The sequence below is a fragment of the Meles meles genome, chromosome 7, assembly GCF_922984935.1.
Source record: "Meles meles chromosome 7, mMelMel3.1 paternal haplotype, whole genome shotgun sequence".
Taxonomy (NCBI): Eukaryota; Metazoa; Chordata; class Mammalia; order Carnivora; family Mustelidae; genus Meles; species Meles meles.
Window position 1 is genome coordinate 109,222,031 of NC_060072.1, and position 20,853 is coordinate 109,242,883.

General features: G+C 46.7%; 1 protein-coding gene across 3 annotated transcripts in view; it reads right to left on the minus strand.

Moving 5' to 3' along the window:
- The window catches only part of SLC6A13 (solute carrier family 6 member 13), a 37,006-nt gene that overhangs the window by 10,215 nt on the left and 5,938 nt on the right, over nucleotides 1–20,853 (minus strand). For 2 of the 3 annotated variants that reach the window (XM_046010667.1, XM_046010666.1), the window contains exons 3-7: nucleotides 11,680–11,814; nucleotides 8,464–8,604; nucleotides 4,911–4,995; nucleotides 4,137–4,269; nucleotides 3,087–3,221 (exon numbers count right to left, since the gene is read on the minus strand). In XM_046010667.1, coding sequence (XP_045866623.1) covers nucleotides 3,087–3,221; nucleotides 4,137–4,269; nucleotides 4,911–4,995; nucleotides 8,464–8,604; nucleotides 11,680–11,814 — 629 coding nt within the window. The remainder of the gene's footprint in view (nucleotides 1–3,086; nucleotides 3,222–4,136; nucleotides 4,270–4,910; nucleotides 4,996–8,463; nucleotides 8,605–11,679; nucleotides 11,815–20,853) is intronic. The other variant, XM_046010668.1, reaches the window with a different exon arrangement.

Below are 20,853 nucleotides of genomic sequence, written 5' to 3' on the forward strand. Positions count from 1 at the left end.
GTATTCGTTCCCTGTCCCATCTTCTGGAATAGTGAAAAGCAGCCCTGAAAACTTTCACATTCATACTCTTTGGAAAGTGTATATCATGGTCATCAGGACAGCGGATTCCTTAAAACCACTTGGCATAAAACCCAAGCTCCCCCACGTGCTAATTGTTATGGATTGGGAACAAATTTCTTAAGTTTTCTACACTTGAGTTTCTTCATCTGTAAGATGAAGCTGACAGGCATTCATGGGGCTGCGTGGGGACTCCCCAGCATCATACCCTCAGTAAAAGTGCCTGGCAAACAGCAAGCACATAATAAACATGTCAGCTCCTGCTGTTGTTTGTGGTTACTGGGGTTACTTCAAAAAGGCAACTCACCTTTCAGTGATCATGAGGTCCCATAGAAGTCAAAATAAAAAGACCCATTCTAATCAATGTTTCAACCGCCTCCCTAAAGAAGCCCTTCACTAGAAGAGCTTAATGTTGAGATTTCAAATGTTCCAAGAGGGCTCTTTGGACACCCTAAGCCCCTATCCATCTACCAAACAAAGGCAGCCGAACAAAGGGCCAGGCAAGGGAAAGAAAAGATTGCCCAGGAGAGTCCTGGTCTCCAGGAGCCCCTCCAGCGTGTGAAAGGGATGAGCCCCAGGGGACACCGGGAGGGGCAGTAACCTGGCAAGAAGAGAGGAGGGAGCCAGATAAACCCAGCATTGTCTCTGCCCACCTCCCAGCTCCCAGACTGAGTGCTTGGCAGACAGAGATGTCTTTGGTCTTTGTGTTGGCTAGCAGGAATTTCACACCTTTTTCAAGTGCCAGGCAAATGCCAGTTGGAATTCTCACACTTCCTGGGGAGTGCCAACTACATTCAATTAGGGCTCTGGCAGAGCCATCACACCTGCGGGCTGCTGCTCTATTCACCGACAACAGAGGCCTGGCTGCAGCCGGAGACTGGGACCCAGCGGCCAAGAAGGCGGCTGGGAAGACCAGACCAAGCCCGGCTCTGGAAACATCTCCCTCCTCATAGGCTCAGGGGACTTGGAAGGCACATGTTCTCTGTGCAGCCCACAGCTGGCTGGAGTTGGAAGGGTGGTATCCTGGATGGCAGTGAAAAGAGGTTTTAGTCCCGGCAGTGACCCAGACACAGAATCATGGCCTTGTTAACACTCAGAGTTTAAGGCTATCTGGTCCACCTCCCTTGCATTTGCTGGAACAAACCTGTCATGTAATAAATAGATGTTGAGTAAACTTTTTGCTGACGGAAGGAGCTTTGAGAAAAACAAAGATGAGCAGATGGGGACTTTGCCCTCAAGAGATCATAAAGCATACGGGATTTGTCGTCATTCGGACCCAGGTTCCAGCTGCAAATGTGAGGATGAAAAATGCATTAAGCTCTCTAGGCCTCCCTCTCTTATAAAATGGGGTTACCTCACTGATCAGCCTTGAGGGTTAGCTGTGACACTGCACATAATGACGATAGGGACATAGTTAGGGCTCAGTCACTGTTGACTATAAACAGCTGATCAGAACAAATGAGGCCTTGATCACCGAAGCTAAAAATCCGTTCAAGAAATACCAGAGCCCTCCTTCCCATTTCTCTTTCGGCCTCCCTGCCTGTCTCCCTGCCTGAACATGGGCTTCTCCTTCCCAGCCCAACCCCCCACACGAAGGCAGACGGCAGCTTGGCCCCTGGTTCATCCCTCTGCTCTTCTAGAACAACACTGGAGCCCTCCTGCTCATGAGACCCAAGCCAGCCGCTCTACCCCTGGCCTTCGAAGCTGGTCCCCACAACCTCCTGCTTGCCACGACCCACAACACTCGGGTTCCAGAGACATCAAAGGGCTTCCGAATCACAGAATAAAATTGCACTTTGTTTGGCCAGCCCCTTACTTGCTGTGTGACCTTGGGCCTTGTTTGCTCATCTGTTCAATGAGGAGTTTGCCCTGGTTGATCTCTGGGGGTCTTTTAGCTTCAGCGACCACAGTTCTACGCTTTGCTCCCTAGCCGGACTATGGCCCATGTGCCTCGCGTGGAGATGTGGCAAAAGCAAGCCGCACCTCCGCTGTGTCCAATAAACGGGGGAGGGAAGGATAAGCCCACAGCCCCCCAGATCCCTGAGCAGGATCTCACGCCAGGCTGCCAGACTCCGTGAGAAGCTTTGGAAGATGAGTGCTCTGGCGACTTCCGGTCGCCGGCAGAACTCAGGATGGCAGGACTCAACTCCGCCAGGGTGGCTGGGAACCGTGAGAAAAATGCAGTTGCTGGATCCCACCCCCACCCCCCTCCAGGTCCTGCCCAGCAGGGACCTCAGCATTTGCAAGCCATTGACTGTTCTCTGTCTCTTCTGTGCTGGGAGCCTCCCACCTTGTGTCTCCTCAGGGCCCCTTTCCAGACACAGAGAGCCCCTCCAGCACCCAAAGAGAGGATGACCTCAGTGCCAGGGAGTCACAGCATATAGGCGGGGCACGTAGCTGGGCAATGCATTTTAGGAGCCCTGGGGTGGAGCTTACCCACGCTCCCCTCTGGCCCTCGACAACTCCTGGCTTTGCCAGCTTTTCAAAATGGCTGCCAAACAGGAGAAGATAAGAAGCCTGTCAGTGGTGGTGGCTTTCCTTTCAGGTCCTGCTTTCCAAACCCCTCCAGGAAGCAAGCAGCAGCCCCCCCTCCCCCAACCAGGCCACAAAGAAGCTGGTTGAAGCAGACAGGACAGGAGGGAAGGGCGGGAGAGGAGGGAGGAGGCCGGGGCCTCTGGACAACTGACGGGAAACTCAACACCAACCCAGCTGGCCGTGGGAGGGGCTGGGGAACTGGGGGACCTTGGAATGGGCCACGTGGGCAGAGGGAGGAAACCAGAGGGGCTGGTGGAGGGGTAAGAAATCGAGCTGAGTACACCAAGAGGAAAAGTGGGAACGGGCTGCAGCCCTTGAGGACGAGGCCTGGGCTCCCTGGAGGCTGTGAACCAAGCTGGGGACCCCAGACAGCTGCTGACACGTGGCCAGAGACCCCCTACGCCACCACATATGCCACCGCAGGGTTTGGGCTAGGAGCAGGGAAAAAGCCTCCAGAGCCACGGGATGGCTGGCCCCTGTCTGCGGCTTCTTACCTGGGGATCCCACAGACGTGTGAGGTTGGGGTACAGGTAAAACTGAATTCCTCGGGCTGCCCCAGGCAGCGTCACCCCTCGAATTAACAGGACCACCAGCATGAGGTAAGGGAATGTGGCTGTGAAGTACACCACCTAACCAGAGGGCAGATGAAAGACAAGGAACCCGTGAGTTTGGGAGGAGGGGCCCCGAGACCAACCAAGACCTAGACCGGCTGCAGAGACAGGAGGAGGGAGCTCCTCGCTCTGAGCACACAGAGGAGGTCAAGACAGTTTGTTTCTGCCCCCTCCTTCTCACCCCTGCAGCTGTTCCGGCTCCATCTGCCCTCTGCCTGAAGCCACAGCCTCCCCTAGCCCTCTCTCCCTCCAGCTTAACGCACCCACCTCCCCCTGACACGTATCTGGTAAATATCTGTTAAGTGACTGAATGAACTTGGGCATGCTCCCAGCAAAGGTGCTTAGATTTTTGGCAAGGGCTGTCGGGTACCAAAAGCTCTCTAACACGTGATCCTTGTCCTCACAGGGCTTACATGCTTAGTGCAGCTGGGCAGCCAGATCAGGAAGGAAGCCTTGTCAGAGGCCTCCAGGGCAAGAGTCCAGAAGAACTCGGAATGCCCTCTATGCCTCATACACTCTATGGCAGAGAGTGTCCACCCCCAAGTTCTCAGGGTGGTTGCGGATCATTTTGAGATGAATTGTCTCAGCGGGATTCTTTTTCCAAAGAATGGTTGAATCAATCAGGGAGCCACGATGGGTGTTTAATTTGCAACGTGCCCCCACGTGTGGCAAATTACAAGATCACGTTCCTTGGAAGTGTCCCTCCAGCTTCTCTCTCTCCCGCCTTTCCATTCCATTTCCCCACATACCAGAGTGCACAGGAGCGAAGCAAGGAGAGGCCCAGAATCAACGGAGCCACATTCAATCTTGAGGGGCTCATTCCCTCCCATCCCCGACCAGGTTACAGCTCTGGGAGCTCCTGGGTGACTGGGCCACCAGGGAGGGCAAGGAGTCCTGGGAAGAGAGAGGGGCCAGGAGCTCTCCAGCACGGACCTTGCCCGTGGACTTGACCCCCTTCCAGATGCAGAAGTAGCAGATGACCCAGGCGAGCAGGAGGCAGAGGGCCAGCTCCCAGCGCAGGGCCCCCAGGTCATGGATGCCATCAGAGATCTTCAGGACCCGCCTCCTGGGGAGAGAAGGTTGGGCTGGGCTCCGCCTTTGCCCCCAGCCTCAGTTTTGTGGCCCACATGTCTCAGGCAGCAGAGTCATGCCTGCAGGCTCTCGTCCAAAAGCTCATCAGCTCTTTTTGCTCAGATCCACAAGGCTCTCCTTTGCCCAGAGATAGGGATAAATAGCAAGGGAGACAACTAGAAACTGTTCCCAGCTAAGTGTGGTCTGGGAGGCTGAGCACCAATTTAACCTAGAGAGGGAAGTGCAAACACATATCTTCCCAACCAGGGTTTCGGGATGTGTTGATGTTAGGAATCACTAGGTGAACATGGATATGAGGGAGGAGGGCTAGGAGGACACGCAGCTGCAGGGCAGAGGGAAGTGGGAGTGTCCACACACGGCCAAGTGCGCCATCTAACATGGGGTGGGGACGGGGTGGGGGGGGGCGGGGAGGGAAGGCAGGTGCGGCCTAAGGAAAGTTGCAAAATTCTCATCTCTGAAACACATTCTGCATTAACCACGAATACAAGCCCAACGGGGGGCCGGGGGCGGGGCAGGGGAAGCCTCTTAGGTGACAGGGCCACCACACGAGCTCATCCCTATGCCCTCTTTTCCAACACACAGTCCACACTGGGATGGGGAGAGGGCCTCACTTACTCCCAGAACTCGATGACAGGAGAGGTGGCATTCTCAGAGGTCACATTCAGGGAGCCATTGGTCCTCTGGAACTCTACACAGTATTCTACCCATGGGTCCCAGGGAAGGAAGCAAGAGAAAGGTCATTCACTATTTGGCACGGCCAGAGAGAGGGGTATGAAATTATAGGGCAATGGGAAGGAAGGGATCTGGAAGGAACCGGGCTGAAGTTGTCCATACACAACATCCTCCAACACAGATAACTTCAACAAGCTTACTGCACCTTCTCCCGCATGACTTTATGGGCGGGTTTCTAAATGTCTGGGGACATACTCTTACTAAAGCATCATAAGATGGGATCAGGAAGGGAGCTCTCCTTCTGCCTTCTTCAAAGTTTGCAAATATTTCTAGGTCACTGCCTTGTATGAAGGCACAATCTCTGAAGGATAATAACGCTTTCTAGGGAAGACATGTAGCGGAGTGGCCAAGAGCTCAGATACAAGGTCAGAAAGTTCTGGCTCGAATGCTGACCCTCTGGTTATTTGATATGTGGCTCTCTGACGTCACTTTGCTTGATCCTAGAATGCACATAGTGATACCCAGTTGTGAGACTGATGGGGGACTAAATGAAAACCTGAGTGTAAAGCACCCGGTAAGAGTGGCTCTTAATTATTTGTAAATGACTTTGGAGTTTCACGATGGGGGGGGGGGGGGCTTGCATTCTTTTTTATGTTGTGTTAGCGTAATTATCCTAGAAAACATTAAACCAGTTAGTTTTCCCCATTGTACACATGGAGAAAGGGAATCTTCTTAGAAATAGCCTGTCACAGTTCATAAATGACTAACTGAAGGCTGGAATCCAGCTCAGCAAATTGTATGCCTTACCTTCAAAACACCTGCCATCAGACCGTTCTCATTACGGCCATGACCCAGTGCCCTGGAATGGGTCCCCACCATTTTGTGGCTCCTCCGCTGCCCTCTGCTTCCTACCCTTGCCTCCCTTGCGCAATCTCCACACAGTAGCCAGAATGATTTTGTTAAAATTTAAGTAACTCTACATCACATCTCAGTGACATAAAACTCTCCAATGAGGTTCCCACCCCACGCAGAGAAAGAAGATATGACCCCTATAATGGCCTCCAAGGCCCTTTTCAATCTACCACCATCACCTCTGACCTTGTCCCCTGGGGGGTCCCCACTGACCTGTTCCGGCCATAGCTGCTCCAGCCACACCCTGCTGTTCCCTGGATGCTATAGGCACAAGGCCACCTCAGGGCCTTTGCACTGCAGCTGACTCCCCACCACCCCTCTTTCAGAGCACAACTCCTGTGTCATCTCAGTAAGGCCTTCCCTGATGACCCTGTTGAAAATGACAACTCCCACCCCTAAAACACCTAATTCCTCCTCCCCGTTATATGTTTCTCCCTAACCCTTCTTCTAACATAATACATATTAGGCATTTAATTTTGTTTACAGTCTGTGTCTCGCCATTAGGACAAAACCTCCATGAGGGCAGGGACCTTTGTGTGCCTTATCATAACCCCAGTGCTTAGAATAGAGCCTGGCACAGGGTAGGAACTCAATAAATATCTGTTGAATGAATGCCCATGGAGTCTTCTTTCCACCGAACCCTCTCTCTCCTTGAGGCTCCAGCTTGCCCAGAAAAGTGGTGTTTCATCTTGACAGGATGGGATGTCCTCTGCTACAAAAGATGCTAGGCTCTGAGTAAAACCAGACTCACTAGGAGAAATGTCAAAAATATCAAGAAGCAAAAGACTCGGGTATGGAATGTGCCTTGAGATTGTCTCAGAGATTCCCCAGTCAACCCCAAGGTTTGTAGGCCTCACAACACCCTGAAGCAAAAGCCCTAGGCCACCAGAAATTTGCAACATTTCTACAAAAGGAACTCCCCTGAGATCTGGATCAAATCAACATCTGACAAGCTGGTTGTCAAGGGTGATTTCAGGATAAATAGAATGAACCAGGGACAGAGTGGGGGAGGAAAAAAAGGGAGGAGGGAAGAAAGAAAGAAAAAAATAATAATAAAGAAAATACTAGAATAGAACTGATTTTTAAGACTGGACTCTTCCAACAAAATATTTTTTTGAGTGCTTATGATATAGCCAGCACCAGAAAGTAAGGTAAGTGTCACAGTGGAGTCAGGGCTCGGGGCAGGCACTAGCAGGCACGTTTAAGAAGAACCTAAGGAAGGGCACCTGGGTGCCTCAGTGGGTTAAAGCCTCTGCCTTCGGCTCAGGTCATGATCTCAGGGTCCTGGGATCAAGCCCCGCATCAGGCTCTCTGCTCAGCGGGGAGACTGCTTCCTCCTCTTTCTCTGCCTGCCTCTCTGCCTACTTGTGATCTCTCTCTCTGTCAAATAAATAAAAAAAAAAAAATAAAAATCTTTAAAAAAGAAGAACCTAAAGAATCTAGGGCTGTGGGGGGAGGAGCCTCGAAGATCGGACTCTTTGCTTGCCACCTGGTGGAATGAAGGTGGCGGAGATCAGCACCAGAACGCCTGGAAAGGGATAAGGGTCTGAGCGCCAGAGGGGCCTTACTAATCATTGCCAAGTGTGCCTCCTTGGCAAGCAAAGGGCTCAGACTCCAGGTCAGAAAGACTATCTCACCTAAACAAAACAAAACAAAACGAAAAAGCAGTCATGGCATAGGTCGGGCCCCCGTGATGAGCACTGAGGGATATTGGGGCCACGAGAGCAAGCGAAGATGCTGGGTCCAGACAGGACAGCTCCCCACCCGTGCTGTCCTTGGGCTGGCCTCCGGCCCCATGAGGCTACTTACATTTAAGCTACTTAAAATTAAACAAAACTTAAAAACTCAGGTCCTCACACACACTGGGCCCACGTCAAGCTCTCCACGGCCACATGGAGCTGGCAGCTACCATGTTGGAGAGTATAGAGAACTTTTCCTCATTGCAGAAAGTTCTCTTGGACGCCACTACCCCAGGGATTTTCAATCTTTGTACTTTCTACCAAATCGACTCAGTAGGCCTATGGCCACGGGTGGCTCCTGTTGTCTTCTAAGAGAGTCACAAGCAGTCTTACAAGCACAGGAGAAATCAAGCGTGTTTATAAATCATAAGGAAGATGCACAAAACAGCTTATTCCCTGGTTAAACTGAGATGGACCGTGAGATCGAAAGACCCAAGATGGTATCAGAAAGAAGACTGGAGGAACAAAGATAACGGACAAAAAATACATACACCAAAGTGATCAGACTTCAAACTGCAAGAAATAAATGGCCAAACTACATAAAAAGAAATCAGGTCTATTTGCATAATCTATGACTTCATAATCTATGAATTGAATACATTAATTTTTTTAAATTTGAGTACAGATGAGAGACCACTTCTTTAAAGTGTGTGACATTTTGCCTGTGATGCTGGTGAATTCTCACGCTGATCTTTGATACAAGATTTCTGTGACCTACTTGGCAGATTATCTAGAATGTCCCAAGTTAAGGTTGGGGATGGGTGCCGGGGATATACGGATAATCCCAGTCCTGGTTTATATGGCTGAGTGGAAAGAGGAAGGGTAATCGTCAGGGATGACCTTACCTGTATTCCACTCGTGGTGGCAGCTTCCCCAGGGAAGGTCGATGGTGAAGCTACTGAAGAGGTAGAAGAGGGCCCAGGCCAGGACAATGATGTAGTAGATGTTCAGGAGGACGACAATCATCTGGGAGGCATATCCAATGCCTGCAGGGGAAAACTGCAAAATTGGGCTAGGGACAGTGGACAGAGTTCTCAACGCCCCCCATCCCAGTCCAGGAGGGGGTTTGCTCTCCACTGTCAGAGCCCTACGACAGCACTGGGCACAGGTGCCTGGCTCTCTCCTCTGCCTTCCTGGCAAGTAACAAGGGGCTTTTCTCCCTGCCTTCCATTGCCCTCTACCCTGGCTCCCTGTGTCTTTCCATCTTTATCGGTTCTGAAAATTCACTGATTTGAAGTTATTTTTTAAATGTTAAGACTAACTTGAAGATTCCAATAGTAAATATTCCCTGGAATTAAATTGATGTCTTTTTGAAATATAAAAATACATGTTAAGAGCAGGAACAGGGGTGCCTGGCTGGTTCAGTCCATAGAGCATGCAACTCCTGATCTCAGGGTTGTGAGTTCAAGCCCCACATTTGGCATAGAGCTTACTTGAAAAAAAAAAAAAAGTGCAGGTATAGACAATTCACATGGGAGAAAATACAACTAGATCCTCCCTAATATTTGCAGGTGTGCAAAAGGAAACGATGGTGAGGTACCATTCTGCATAAATAGTCATAGTGAAATTTTTTACAAATGATGTAACTCAGTGATTTCCAAATTTGTCCACATATTAGAATTACCTGGGAATATTTTTAAAAATTTCAAAGCCCAGACCAGACCTGAGACCAATGAAATCACAATCTTTGGGGGTAGGGCACAAGCCTCAGGATATTTTGAAGGTCCCCAGGTGATTCCATTGTGAAGACAAGTTGGGGAACCGCAAATGCCCAGAGTTGTGAAAGATACAAGGGAAAGGTGCTTACTCAAGTATAATGACATGGCAAATCAGTATAACACTTGCATAGGGCAATTTAATAAGCCAGATCAAGAGACATCAACTTGATTGTCCATTTGATCCAGCGATCCTAATCCTGGAAATTTATCCCAACGAAATAATTCCAAAAAAAAAGAGAGGCAAAACTATCTTAACAAATACACATGACAGCAGAATATAACAGCTTTATAAGTAATTGAAAATAAGCCAAAAGCCCAAAAGAGAGAACTGTTAAGTAAATTATGATATATCCATTCAATTGAAGTTTATGCAATCATTAAATTATTGTTATATAGAAAATGGTGAAAATAAGGGTGCCTGGGTGGCTCAGTTGGTTAAGCATCCCAACTCTTGATTTCAGCTCAGGTCATGATCTCAGAGTCATGACAGGGTCATTAGATGGACCACCAAATCATCAGCCTCCACACTGGCTGTAGAGCCTGTTGAAGATTCTCTCTTTCAGGGGTGCCTGGGTGGTCTACTGGGTTGAGCCTCTGCCTTCAGCTTAGGTCATGATCCCAGGGTCCTAGGATTGAGCCCTGCATCAGGCTCTCTGCTTAGCAGGGAGTCTGCTTCCCCCCCCACCCCCGCTTGCCTCTTTGCCTACTTGTGATCCTCTCTCTCTCTCTCTCTGTCAAGTAAATAAATAAAATCTTTAAAAAAAAAAAAAAGATTCGCAAAAGATTCTCTTTCCCTCTCCCTATGCCCCTCCCCCACCCTCTGTCTCTAAAAATTAAAGAAAGAATGAAAGGAAGGAAAGAAGGAAGGAAGGGAGGGAGGAAAGAAGTGAAGGAGAGGGTGATAGGAAGGAAGGAATGAAAAGAAAGGAAGAAAGAGAAAAAGAAAGAGAGAGAGGGAAGGAGGGAGGGAAAGAAAGAAAATGGAAAATAACACTAACTGGAAAGTGGGGACATAAACTGTGTATATCCCAGATTAATAGATATGTAAGCTCTATACATAGAGAAGGAATAAATGAAATGAATCCCTAAAACTGGAAACACCACAAATTTTTTAAGGTGGGTGATGGTTAAATGAACTGTGGTATGTCCATACCATGGAATACTACTCAGCAATAAAGAAGAATGAACTCTTTATACAAGAACCTGGATGGATCTCAAGGGAACTGTACTGACTTAAAAAAGCTAATCTCAAAAGGTAAAGACTGCACCATTCCATTTATATGACATTCTCAAAATGACAGAATCATAGAGATAGAGAACAAATTGGTGGTTGCCAGGGGCTAAGGATGGGGCAAGAAGGGGCAGGTGTGACTACAAAGAAGTAGCATGACAGAGACCTTTGTGATAATGGGACAGTCTGTATATTGATTGTGCTGATGGTTAAATAAATCTACATGTGATAAAAATAACAATTATACACACACACATACACACTAATGAGTGCATGGAAAACTGGGGAGATTTGAATAAGGTCTGTGGATAGTACCAATATCAATTTCCAGGTTATGACTTTTTTATAGTTAAGTAAGATGTTACCATTGGGGAAAACTGGGTGAAGTGTACATGTGACCTCTCTCTACTAGTTTGACAACTTTCTCTGAATATATAATTTTTTCAAAATAGAAACTTAAAGAAAATCCTATATAGAGAGAAATATTGAAATAAAACACCCTAAAGTTTAAGTAGCAATTTTGTCAAGACAGTATGTATTGTCAAGACAGTGGTATTTTTTTGTCATTTAAAATTGTCCTTTTGGTGCTCCTGGGTGGCTCAGTCATTAAGCGTCTGCCTTCAGCTTCAGGTCATTATCCCAGGGTCCTCAGATCAAGCCCTGCATCAAGCTCCCTGCTTGGCAGGAAGCCTGCTCCTCCCTCTCCCACTCCCCTTGCTTGTGTTCCCTCTCTCGCTATGTCTCTGTCAAATAAATAAATAAAATCTTTTAAATAAATAAATACAAATAAAATAAAATTATATTTTTAAATGTCTTGCAATTAATTAAACATTTTGAAAAATACAAAATCATTTGTTGTACATTTGTAAAATATATAGCTAAAATAGCCTTGCACTCTACTTATTTAATCTGAAATCTTTTCCCCCATCCTCAGCCCCATCTTCACCATTCTCTGATAGATCAGTGCAGCATTGGGCCCACAAGTAGAGGGTTTAACATAAAGACACAGAGTATTAGGTCAACCAGCACTGCTACCAAAGCACTCAGTCATCCCAAATAAGGTTTGTAACCATGTATGCAGATATCCTGGAATCAGGCACAAGGCTACTCACCCTCAAAGATGGGGCAAATCTTCCTCCAGGCTGTGATGCCTCCCTGGCTAGTGTACTGGCCCAGCGCTGTCTCCAAGAGGAAGACAGGAATGCCACAGGTAAAGAGGAAGATGAGGTAGGGGATGAAAAAGGCACCTGTGGGTCGGAAACAGTTTTCCATTACCTGGCACTAGCCTCCTTGTGGTCCACATTCATCTCCCCCCATTACCACCCCGCACTGCCAGTCAGAATCCCCAGGGGTGCGGGACATGCAAAACTGTGGGGGACATTCCTCTGGACATCTGGAACCATAGCAGAGATCAAGAGTCACCAAGTTACCTGACCAGCCCTTTCTTTCACTCTGAAAGTTTCAATCTATACCTACCAGGGTCTGCTCCACATCAAACATCAATTATGACTTCAATTATCCATAACTGTGCCAACAGCAAGGAGCTCATTGAATAATGGACATCCCAGAACATTAACATAGCCCACAGACTATAATTCTTTTCAAGGAAATTACTGTTTTGAATGCTAGATAGAGACTTTGAGCAGATTGAAATCAGATTTCCCTTTAGTAATCCTTTCTGCTTCAGTTTTCACAATCCTTTCTGCTTGGCTTTCTGCTGAGACAAGAGTGCTGATGCTGGAAATGCTGGCATTTTCTCCACTGTAAACCTCTGTCTGTTGCCAAGGTAGACAGAAGAGTTCACAGAGTACCAGAGAAAAGAGAACCACACAGAGAGGGAGATCCAAATATCTACAGGGTGTCCACTTCTAGCTTTCAACTGAGGGCTGGTCCAGTAAAAAATAAGTACGTATGTCTGAGGAAACTACCCAAGATAAGAGAAAGACCGTTTCAAAAGATGGAGAATAATGGCGCTCACACAGGGCTGGGAGAAGGGCTGGGAGAAGGGCTGACTTCCACCAGCCAGACTGGAGAGTCCCAGAATTCACAAGGCATTGGAAAGAGAAGACATTTCCATTGACATGGAGAATAATTAGCTCTAGATTGAGCACAACTCTGGTTCTGTATAACAAATCTTGGAAGCAACCCCCAAAAGCATCAAATAACTTCACTAGCTTGAAACAAAGCTGAAGAATATTTGTAGGGGGTTCCTGGGTGTCTCAGTCATTAAGCGTCTGCCTCCCACTCAAGTCATGATCCCAGGGTCCCGGGATCAAACCCCTCATGGGGCTACCTGCTCAGTGGGAAGCCTGCTCCTCCCTCTCCCCCTCCCCCTGCTGTGTCGTCTCTCTCACTGTGTCTCTCTCTGTTAAATAAATAAATAAAATCTTTTTTAAAAAGAATATTTATAGAAATATAAAAATACTCAGCAACCAAAAAAGCAAAATCAAAAATTATCACGAAAGAGGATCCTGGGTGGCTCAATTGGTTGAACATCTAACTCTTGATTTTGGCTCAGGTCATAATCTCAGGGTCATGGGATTGAACTCCATGTTGGGCTCCACACTCAGCACAGAGTCTGCTTGTCCCTCTCCCTCTGCTCCTCCCTGCAATCACTCGCTCTCACTCTCACAAATAAATAAATAAAATCTTTTGTAAAAATCACCAGGAAAACAAGCAGAAAAATATCACTTATAATGAGCAGGTAAATCAATTGATGGAATCCAACCCATACTTAAACTGATGTTAGAATAAGCAGATATGGATGCTAGCATGCTTATTATAATTGTGTTCCATATAATCAAAATGTTAGACAGAGATGTGAAAGATACTGAAAACACCAAAGTCAAATGTCTAGAGATGAAAACCACTGGGGCACCTGGCTCGTTCAGCCCATAGAGCATGCAACTCTCAGTCTTGTGGATGTGAGTTGAAGCCCCACACTGGGCAAGGAGTCTACTTAAAAAAAAAAAAAAAAAAATAGAGACGAAAACCACAATGTGTGAGATGAAAAATAAATTGGATGGGATTAGTGGCAGATTAACAGCAGAAGAAAAGATTAGTGAACTTGAACCACAGAGTAGAAACTATCCAAAATAAAACAAAAAAGAGGTTTAAAAAAAAAAAGTGTCAGCGAGCTATGGAGCAATTTCAAAACGTCTGATATACTAGCAACTGGAGTCCCTGAAGAGATAAAAGATGGGGAGGGAGATACAGGAAAAAATTTGAAGAAATAATGGGTGAAATTTTTCCAAATTTGATGAAAACTATAAATCCACATATCCAAGAAGCTATATGAGCCTCAAGATAAGAAACATTAAAAACACTATAACAAGGCACATTATAATCAAATTATTTAAACCAGTGACTAAGAGTTTTTAAGAGGAAATCTTAATAACAACCAGAGCGGGACAACTGGGTGGCTCAGTCAGTTAAGCGTCTGCCTTCAGCTCAGGTCATGATCCCAGAGTCCTGGGATCGGGTCCCACATTGGGCTCCTCACTCAGTTGGGAGCCTGCTTCTCCTTCTGCCTGCTGCTTCCTCTACTTGTGTTCTCTCTCTCTCTCTCTGACAAATACATAAATAAAATCTTAAAAAATAAAAATAAGATTATGGGGCACCTGGGTGTCTCAGTGGGTTAAAGTCTCTGCCTTTGGCTCAGGTCATGATCCCAGGGTCATGGGATCGAGCCCCATATCGGGCTCTTTGCTCAGCAGGGAGACTGATTACCTTCCTCTCTCTCTGCCTGCCTCTCTGCCTACTTGTGATCTCTCTCTGTCAAATAAATAAATAAAATCTTTAAAAAAAATAAAATTAATCAGAGAAAAAAAACCACATATGTACAGAGAAACAAAGATAGAATGACTTCAAATTTCTCACTAAAAACAATGCAAACAAGAAGACAGCAATAAAAGGACAATTAGTTCAAGTACTGAAGGAAAAAAGAAACTTTTAGCTAGACTCCCAGTAAAAATACTGTTCAAAAACTAAAGTGAAGTAATGCTTCTTAAGACAAGCAAACCTGAAAGAATCCATCCCTAGAAGACCTGCACGATAATAAAGGTTAAAGAAAGACCTTCAGGCAGAGGGGAATATGATGCTACACAAAGGAACAAAGAATGTTAGAAACGGTAACTGCATACATAGATAAACATCTAAGAATTTTCTCTTATCACCCAAATCTCTTTGAAAGATGACTGTCCAGTTACACAATATGAGGTGGAGTTTATAACATATGAAAAAGTAAAATGTGTAGCAAAGAGCACAGAAGTCAAGGGGAGAGAGATGGAAATATGATTACTCTAAGGTTCTTGCATGTAAAGCAATAGAATATCACGTGAAGGGGAACTGTGATAAATTAAAGATGCACACCACAAAATAAATAAAATCTTAAAAAAAAAAGGGGGGGGCGCCTGGTGTCTCAGTGGGTTAAAGCCTCTGCCTTCAGTTCAGGTCATGATCTCAGGGTCCTGGGATCAAGCCCCGCATCCAGCTTTCTGCTCGTCAGGGAGCCTGCTTCCTCCTCTCTCTCTGCCTCTCTGCCTACTTGCAATCTCTCTGTTAAATAAATAAATAAAAATCTTAAAAAAAAAAAAAGATGCATGCCACAAAACCTAAAACAATCATTCAGGGGCGTCTCAGTGGCTCAGTTGGTTAAGCGTCTACCTTAGGCTCAAGTCACAATCCCAGGGTCCTAGGATTGAGTCCCACATGCTGAGCAGGAAGCCTAGTTCTCCCTCTGCATCTGCCCCTCCCCCTGTTTGAGCTCTCTCTCTCACAAATAAATAAAGTCTTTTCAAAAAATAAAATAAAACCATCATTCAACTAACATAACAAAGACTTGCGGCTAATAAGCCATCAAAGGAAGAAAGCCAACAATGAAATAATAAAAAAATAACCAATTAATTCAAAAGGAAGCAGAAAGATAGGAAAAGGGGAACAAGGAACTGATAGGACAAATAGAAAACAAATAGTAGGGTGCCTGGGTGGCTCAGGTCATGATCTCGTGTCCTGGGATCAAGGCCCGCATCAGGCTCTCTGCTCAGTGGGGAGCCTGCTTCCTCCTCTCTCTCTACCTGCCTCTCTGCCGACTTGTGAACTCTCTCTCTCTCAAATAAATAAATAAAATCTTAAAAAAAAAGAAAACAAATAGTAAGATAATTTATTTAAACTTAATGGGATAAACTTAACTGATAATTGCTTTAAATGTAAATAGTCTAAACATTCCAAATAAAAGACAGAGATTGTCAGAGGGGCTTCAAAACAAAAACTAGCAAGACTCGGCTATATGTTGCTTAAAAGAAATGCATTTTAAGTATCAAGACATGAAAAGAAGGAAATCCTGACTGTTGAGATAAGGTAGATGGACCTTGAGGACATTGTTTTCAGGGAAAGAATAAGAAACAGTATGTTCAAGGGCTGCAGCATTCCCCACCTGCTGGCTGGGATGGCAGGAGAACTTGGCTCTCCTCTGGCTTCCGCCTCTAACTTCCTGGGGAACCTAAGCAAGTGTCCTTTCTCCTTTATGTTTCTCATTAGCAAATCGAGGAGTAGAGGAGTGATGTCAGGTCCCTTCTGGACTTCACATCCCAGCTTTGTCATCAATGAGGATCCCTTTGCTCATGTTCCAGTCCCAAACCAGTAACCACAGACCAGAGCACCAGAGGCCTCAGCCACCATGAGCTCAGGACTCCAGCAAAACCTGTATGTTCTCAGTTATATGCGAATCCGAAAAGGCCAAATTTGGGGACACCTGGCTGACTCAGTTGGAAAAGCACGTGATTTGTGATCTCAGAGTTGTGAGCTCAAGCCCCACGTTGGGTGAGGAGATTACTAAAACAAACAAACAAACAAACAAACTTTAAAAAAATAAAAATAAAAAGGCCCAATCTGTGGAATTAAAGGGTAGAACGGTGATTGCCTGAGGTTCAGGGATGGGGGAAATGAGGAGATAAACTTGCACCTATAAAATGAATAAGCTCTGGCAATCTAATATACACAGCAGTGTGCCTATAGTGAACAACACCATATCATATACTTGAAATCTGTTAAGAGACTAGATCTTAAGTGTTATCACCAAGAAAAGATAATTACAGGAGGAAATGGAAGTGTCAAATAACCTGATTGTGGTAATCATTTCACAGTAGATAACACGGATTGAATCATCACATTGTACACCTTAAACTTAATATATGTCATGTCAATAATATCTCAATAAAACTGGAAAGACATTTAAAAAAACCAAACCACGTCTGTGGTTGTACTCGGACAGGGTATCAAAGATAAGAGAGGTGGGAGAAAGGGACAGGAGGGAACTTGAGGGAGTCATGAATACAATACAAGTTCATTATCTTGATTGTGGCAATGGTTTCATAGGTGTATACATGTCAAAAGTTATCAAACTGTACACTTTAAATAGGCACATTTTGTTGTAAATCAATTATATCTTAATAAAACTGTTTGAAAATGAAAGTTAATGGGGACTAGCATTCTGCAGTCCCTCACCTTCCAAATCTCTGGCTTGTAGTCTACATGTCTGTAAGTCCCGCTGAGGAAAGCACCTGATTCCCACAGGGCAAAGGAATAAATATCCTAAACACCACAGCGTAATAAGTCCATAAATCAATCCAAGACTTATTGAGCAGGAAGGGAAAATTCCAGAAGAGAGAACTCAGTAGCCAATTTGAACAGTTACGGCTCAGAGTTGAAAACATGGCAGAAAAAGAAAGAGAGCAGAGAGAGAGAGAAAGAGAATTTTCTGGCCAATTCAAGCCCCTCCTCCCCATCTTCATGCTACCTGAACTTTCCCAATAATCTGAGCCAATGTTTAACCATGGAGGGTTCCATGGTCAGCTCTGCTCTGCTAGTCCTCTGACTCTTAGAGCACGTGGGCAGCTGGCCACAAGGGGCAAGGTCCACACTTGACAAGCTGAGCCACTGGCCCTACAAGGGGAAGGGGTCAGGGGAGTGATGGGCCCCAGAGGGACCCGGGTGCAGACTTGGGGGTCCTAGGGGGACCCCGGCCTCTTTCCCTACCCAAGCCCTGGTCACCATGATTAGAAGATGGAGCTAGTCCTAGAGATGGAGGAGGGACCTCAGTGACCTGCCGGGTTAGTCTCCTTCCCCAAATTCTGAAAGGTCCTGGCATGTTTCCCCGTGAGATGGGGCAGGCCCCATGTCCAACCTAGAAGGGAATCATTCTGCAGGCCACTCTTCTCCAAAGGAACCCATTCTGTAGTGTCCTCTATAATATTCCAGCTAATATTTAAAAAGCCTAAACTGATAAGATTCTACCCAGTGGTGAGCATCCATGAGCCGTTACATGCCAGAAGCAACACTATTCTGACCACTGCTGGGAGCCGAGTCATTAACTGACAGTGGTAACAAACCATCACACACTACTAAAATCACAATCGTTATTCTTATATGGAGAAAAAAGCACTCCTCGTTTCCCTTTGTTCTTTATACTCACAAGCAGCATCAAGGCGATCAGTCCTCCCAGAGACCAGGTACTATTTAATCCTCCTTGCCCTGGTGTCCCTATGGCCTCTGTCCCTGTGGTCTAGGGCTGCCCTCCCTCCATAGCCTGCTGCTATAAGATCCCTATTCCTAGAAATCCAGCTGTGGGGCATTCTGTTGTAGCGGCATGTGGGGTGTCCAGGCATTCCAGGGGGGGAAGAACTTGGTCAGCCAGTAGCCAAGGTCCAGGGAGCTAGAGAGAGCCCAGCTGAAGCCCCATGAAGGATCTGCGTGTCTGGAGATGGAAGATCAGAAGGGAGGAGGAGGGCTTGGAGGGGGACAAGGATCAAGAAAGCATCTGTCTTCACACAAGGTGACCTCCAGCTGGTGTTCTATGACTAGCAAAAACCAATGATTCTGTGCACTAGTGACCTCTGCCCCGGGTTTTCAGCAACCTTGACTTAGAAATTAAGTATAGGGGCACCTGGCTGGCTCAGTCAGAGGAGCATATGGCTCTCTTGATCTCGGTCGGGGTCATAAGTTCAAGCCCCACAGTGGGTGTAGAGACTACTTAAAAATAAAATCGTAAAAATAAATATAAAAATCAATTTTTCTCCAAAAAATAAATTAAACATAAAATGGTTGGCAGATGATGTCTGACTGGGCTGAGGCTGGCAGGCAAGTAATTTACATTTCCTCCTGGCAGAGTTGAATCCTCTTACCAAAACCCTGTCCTACCACCTTCCCCCCAACATCATGCCTTTTGGGTTCTCTGGAGACTTCTCATCCCCATGGTTAGAGCTTTAGGGGACAGGCCTGGGTGGGAGGTCGTGTTTGCATTTCCCTCCAGGGGGCTGAGAGGGGAGAGCAGGAGAGCTAGTTCAAATGCACAACGTCTTCCCAGGCAGGAGACCCAGCCCCAACACCAGCACCGCTGGCTGCACAGGGCACACTGTCATTTCTCTTTAGCACTCACACTGGCCACCTCCAGCAGTCATTGCGTGGCCTCCTGGAGCGGCTGTTCCTACAAGGTCACCAACAAATGGCCCCCATGCCACCAAAGCCAACACTCCAGTCTCCTCCGTAACTTTCTTGACCTTTCTGCAGCATCTGATGTCGTTGTCCTTCCGGCCTCTCTGCCCTCATTGCTTTCCTTGCCTCCCAAAACACTTCACTGTCCTGGTGGTTGTCCTTCTGCACTGCTGTCTCCTTATCTGCCCCCTGCTATTCCCTCCCCTTCCCCCATTCCCTGTTCTCTCTTCTCACTAATCACCCACCGATTTATATCTCCCATCCACATCTCCCTCACAGACTCCAGACTTCTGTGTTTTACTGCCTAGTGGACAGCTCCCCTTGGATAGCTAAGAGATAGCTCAAGTCAGTTTTCCCAAAACGCTACTCCTTATTTTCTTCTGAACACCTGCTCTTCTCGTGGCCACATCACAGCCCTCCGCATCACAGCAGAGGGCTTGTCCTTCCTCCCCAGTGCTCAGGCTGTAGCCCTTGGGAATGCTGAGACCAGAAAGCATTAGTGGGGGATGACGAGAAGTGTCAGATTCTGCCTACATCATGGGTGGGGGGGTCTCCAGTCCCAAGCGTTCTGGGTGTTGAAGAACTCAGTCTGTCAGCAGCCAGGGTGTAGAGAACCCAGCTGAAGGTTCATGTTCAGAAGCACCCAGAATCTGGGTAGTTAGGTAGATTTGAGGGTTGGGGGGGAGGGGGAGGAATCAAGGATGACTCTAACATTTTCAGCCTTGTAACTGGTCTGCTTCTTCCCTGACTCCTACACACTCAGTTCCCAACAGCAGCCAAAGAGATTCTTTCAAAATGTAAGCTCATTGGGGTACCTGGTTGGCTCAGTAGGTTAAGTGTCTGCCTTCAGTTCAGGTCGTGACCTAGGGTCCTGGGATCGAGCCCCATGGTAGGCTCCCTGCTCCATGGGGAGTCTTCTTCTCCCCCTCCTTCTGCCCCTTTTCTCCCCTGCCCCTCCCCATTTGTGCTGTCTGCTCTTCCCGGTGCTCTCTCTCTCAAATAAATAAAATCTTTAAAAAAGTAATAAAATGTAGATCATGTCACTCCTGCTCAAAACCCTGCTCTGAATCCCCACGTCACTAGAGCCATAGCCAAAGTCTCAAAGTAACTGACAAGGACCTCCTCGATCTGCCACTCCTGTCTCATTTACTTCTCTGACTCCAGCTTCTATCTACTCCCCTCCTCACAACTCCTCAAACCAACCAGTCAGCCTCTTGCCTTATGACTCTTAAATCTTGTGTGTCCTCTGCTCGGAGCACTTTTACCCTCAATAGCCACACGGCCAACTCTCTCACTCCTGGCAAACTTTGGCTCACATGTTCTCAGTGTCCCCACCCCTCCCACACACTCCTGATCCCCTTACCCAGCTCTCCTTGGTCTTTTTCCATAGCACTCCTTAACTTCTGATAAACTATATAATTTTCCCATTTAGTATGTTTCTTGTCTGCTTCCCTCCTCTAGAATGTAAACCCCACAAGGACAGGGAATTGTTCTGTTCTGTTTATACATGGATGCCAACAATTTAGAAGAATTCTGGGTAAATGCAATGTAGCCAGTAATTGCTGTTAAATGACATGTTCAGGGTCAGGGCTTGTGTGGGCTGTATGCTGGGATGGCTGGCTGAGACTGGAGATTCTAGAAAGCCATTAGGGGTTGGGCTGGCCCCAGGTTTTGGACAGCAGAGAGGGTGCTCACCAAGTAGACAGTTGAGGCAGGCAAGGCTCCCATCCGTCTCCCTAAAGAGCCTACTAGCTGCTTCTGATTTGAGATGGGCTTCATTCTATTACTTTCTCAGC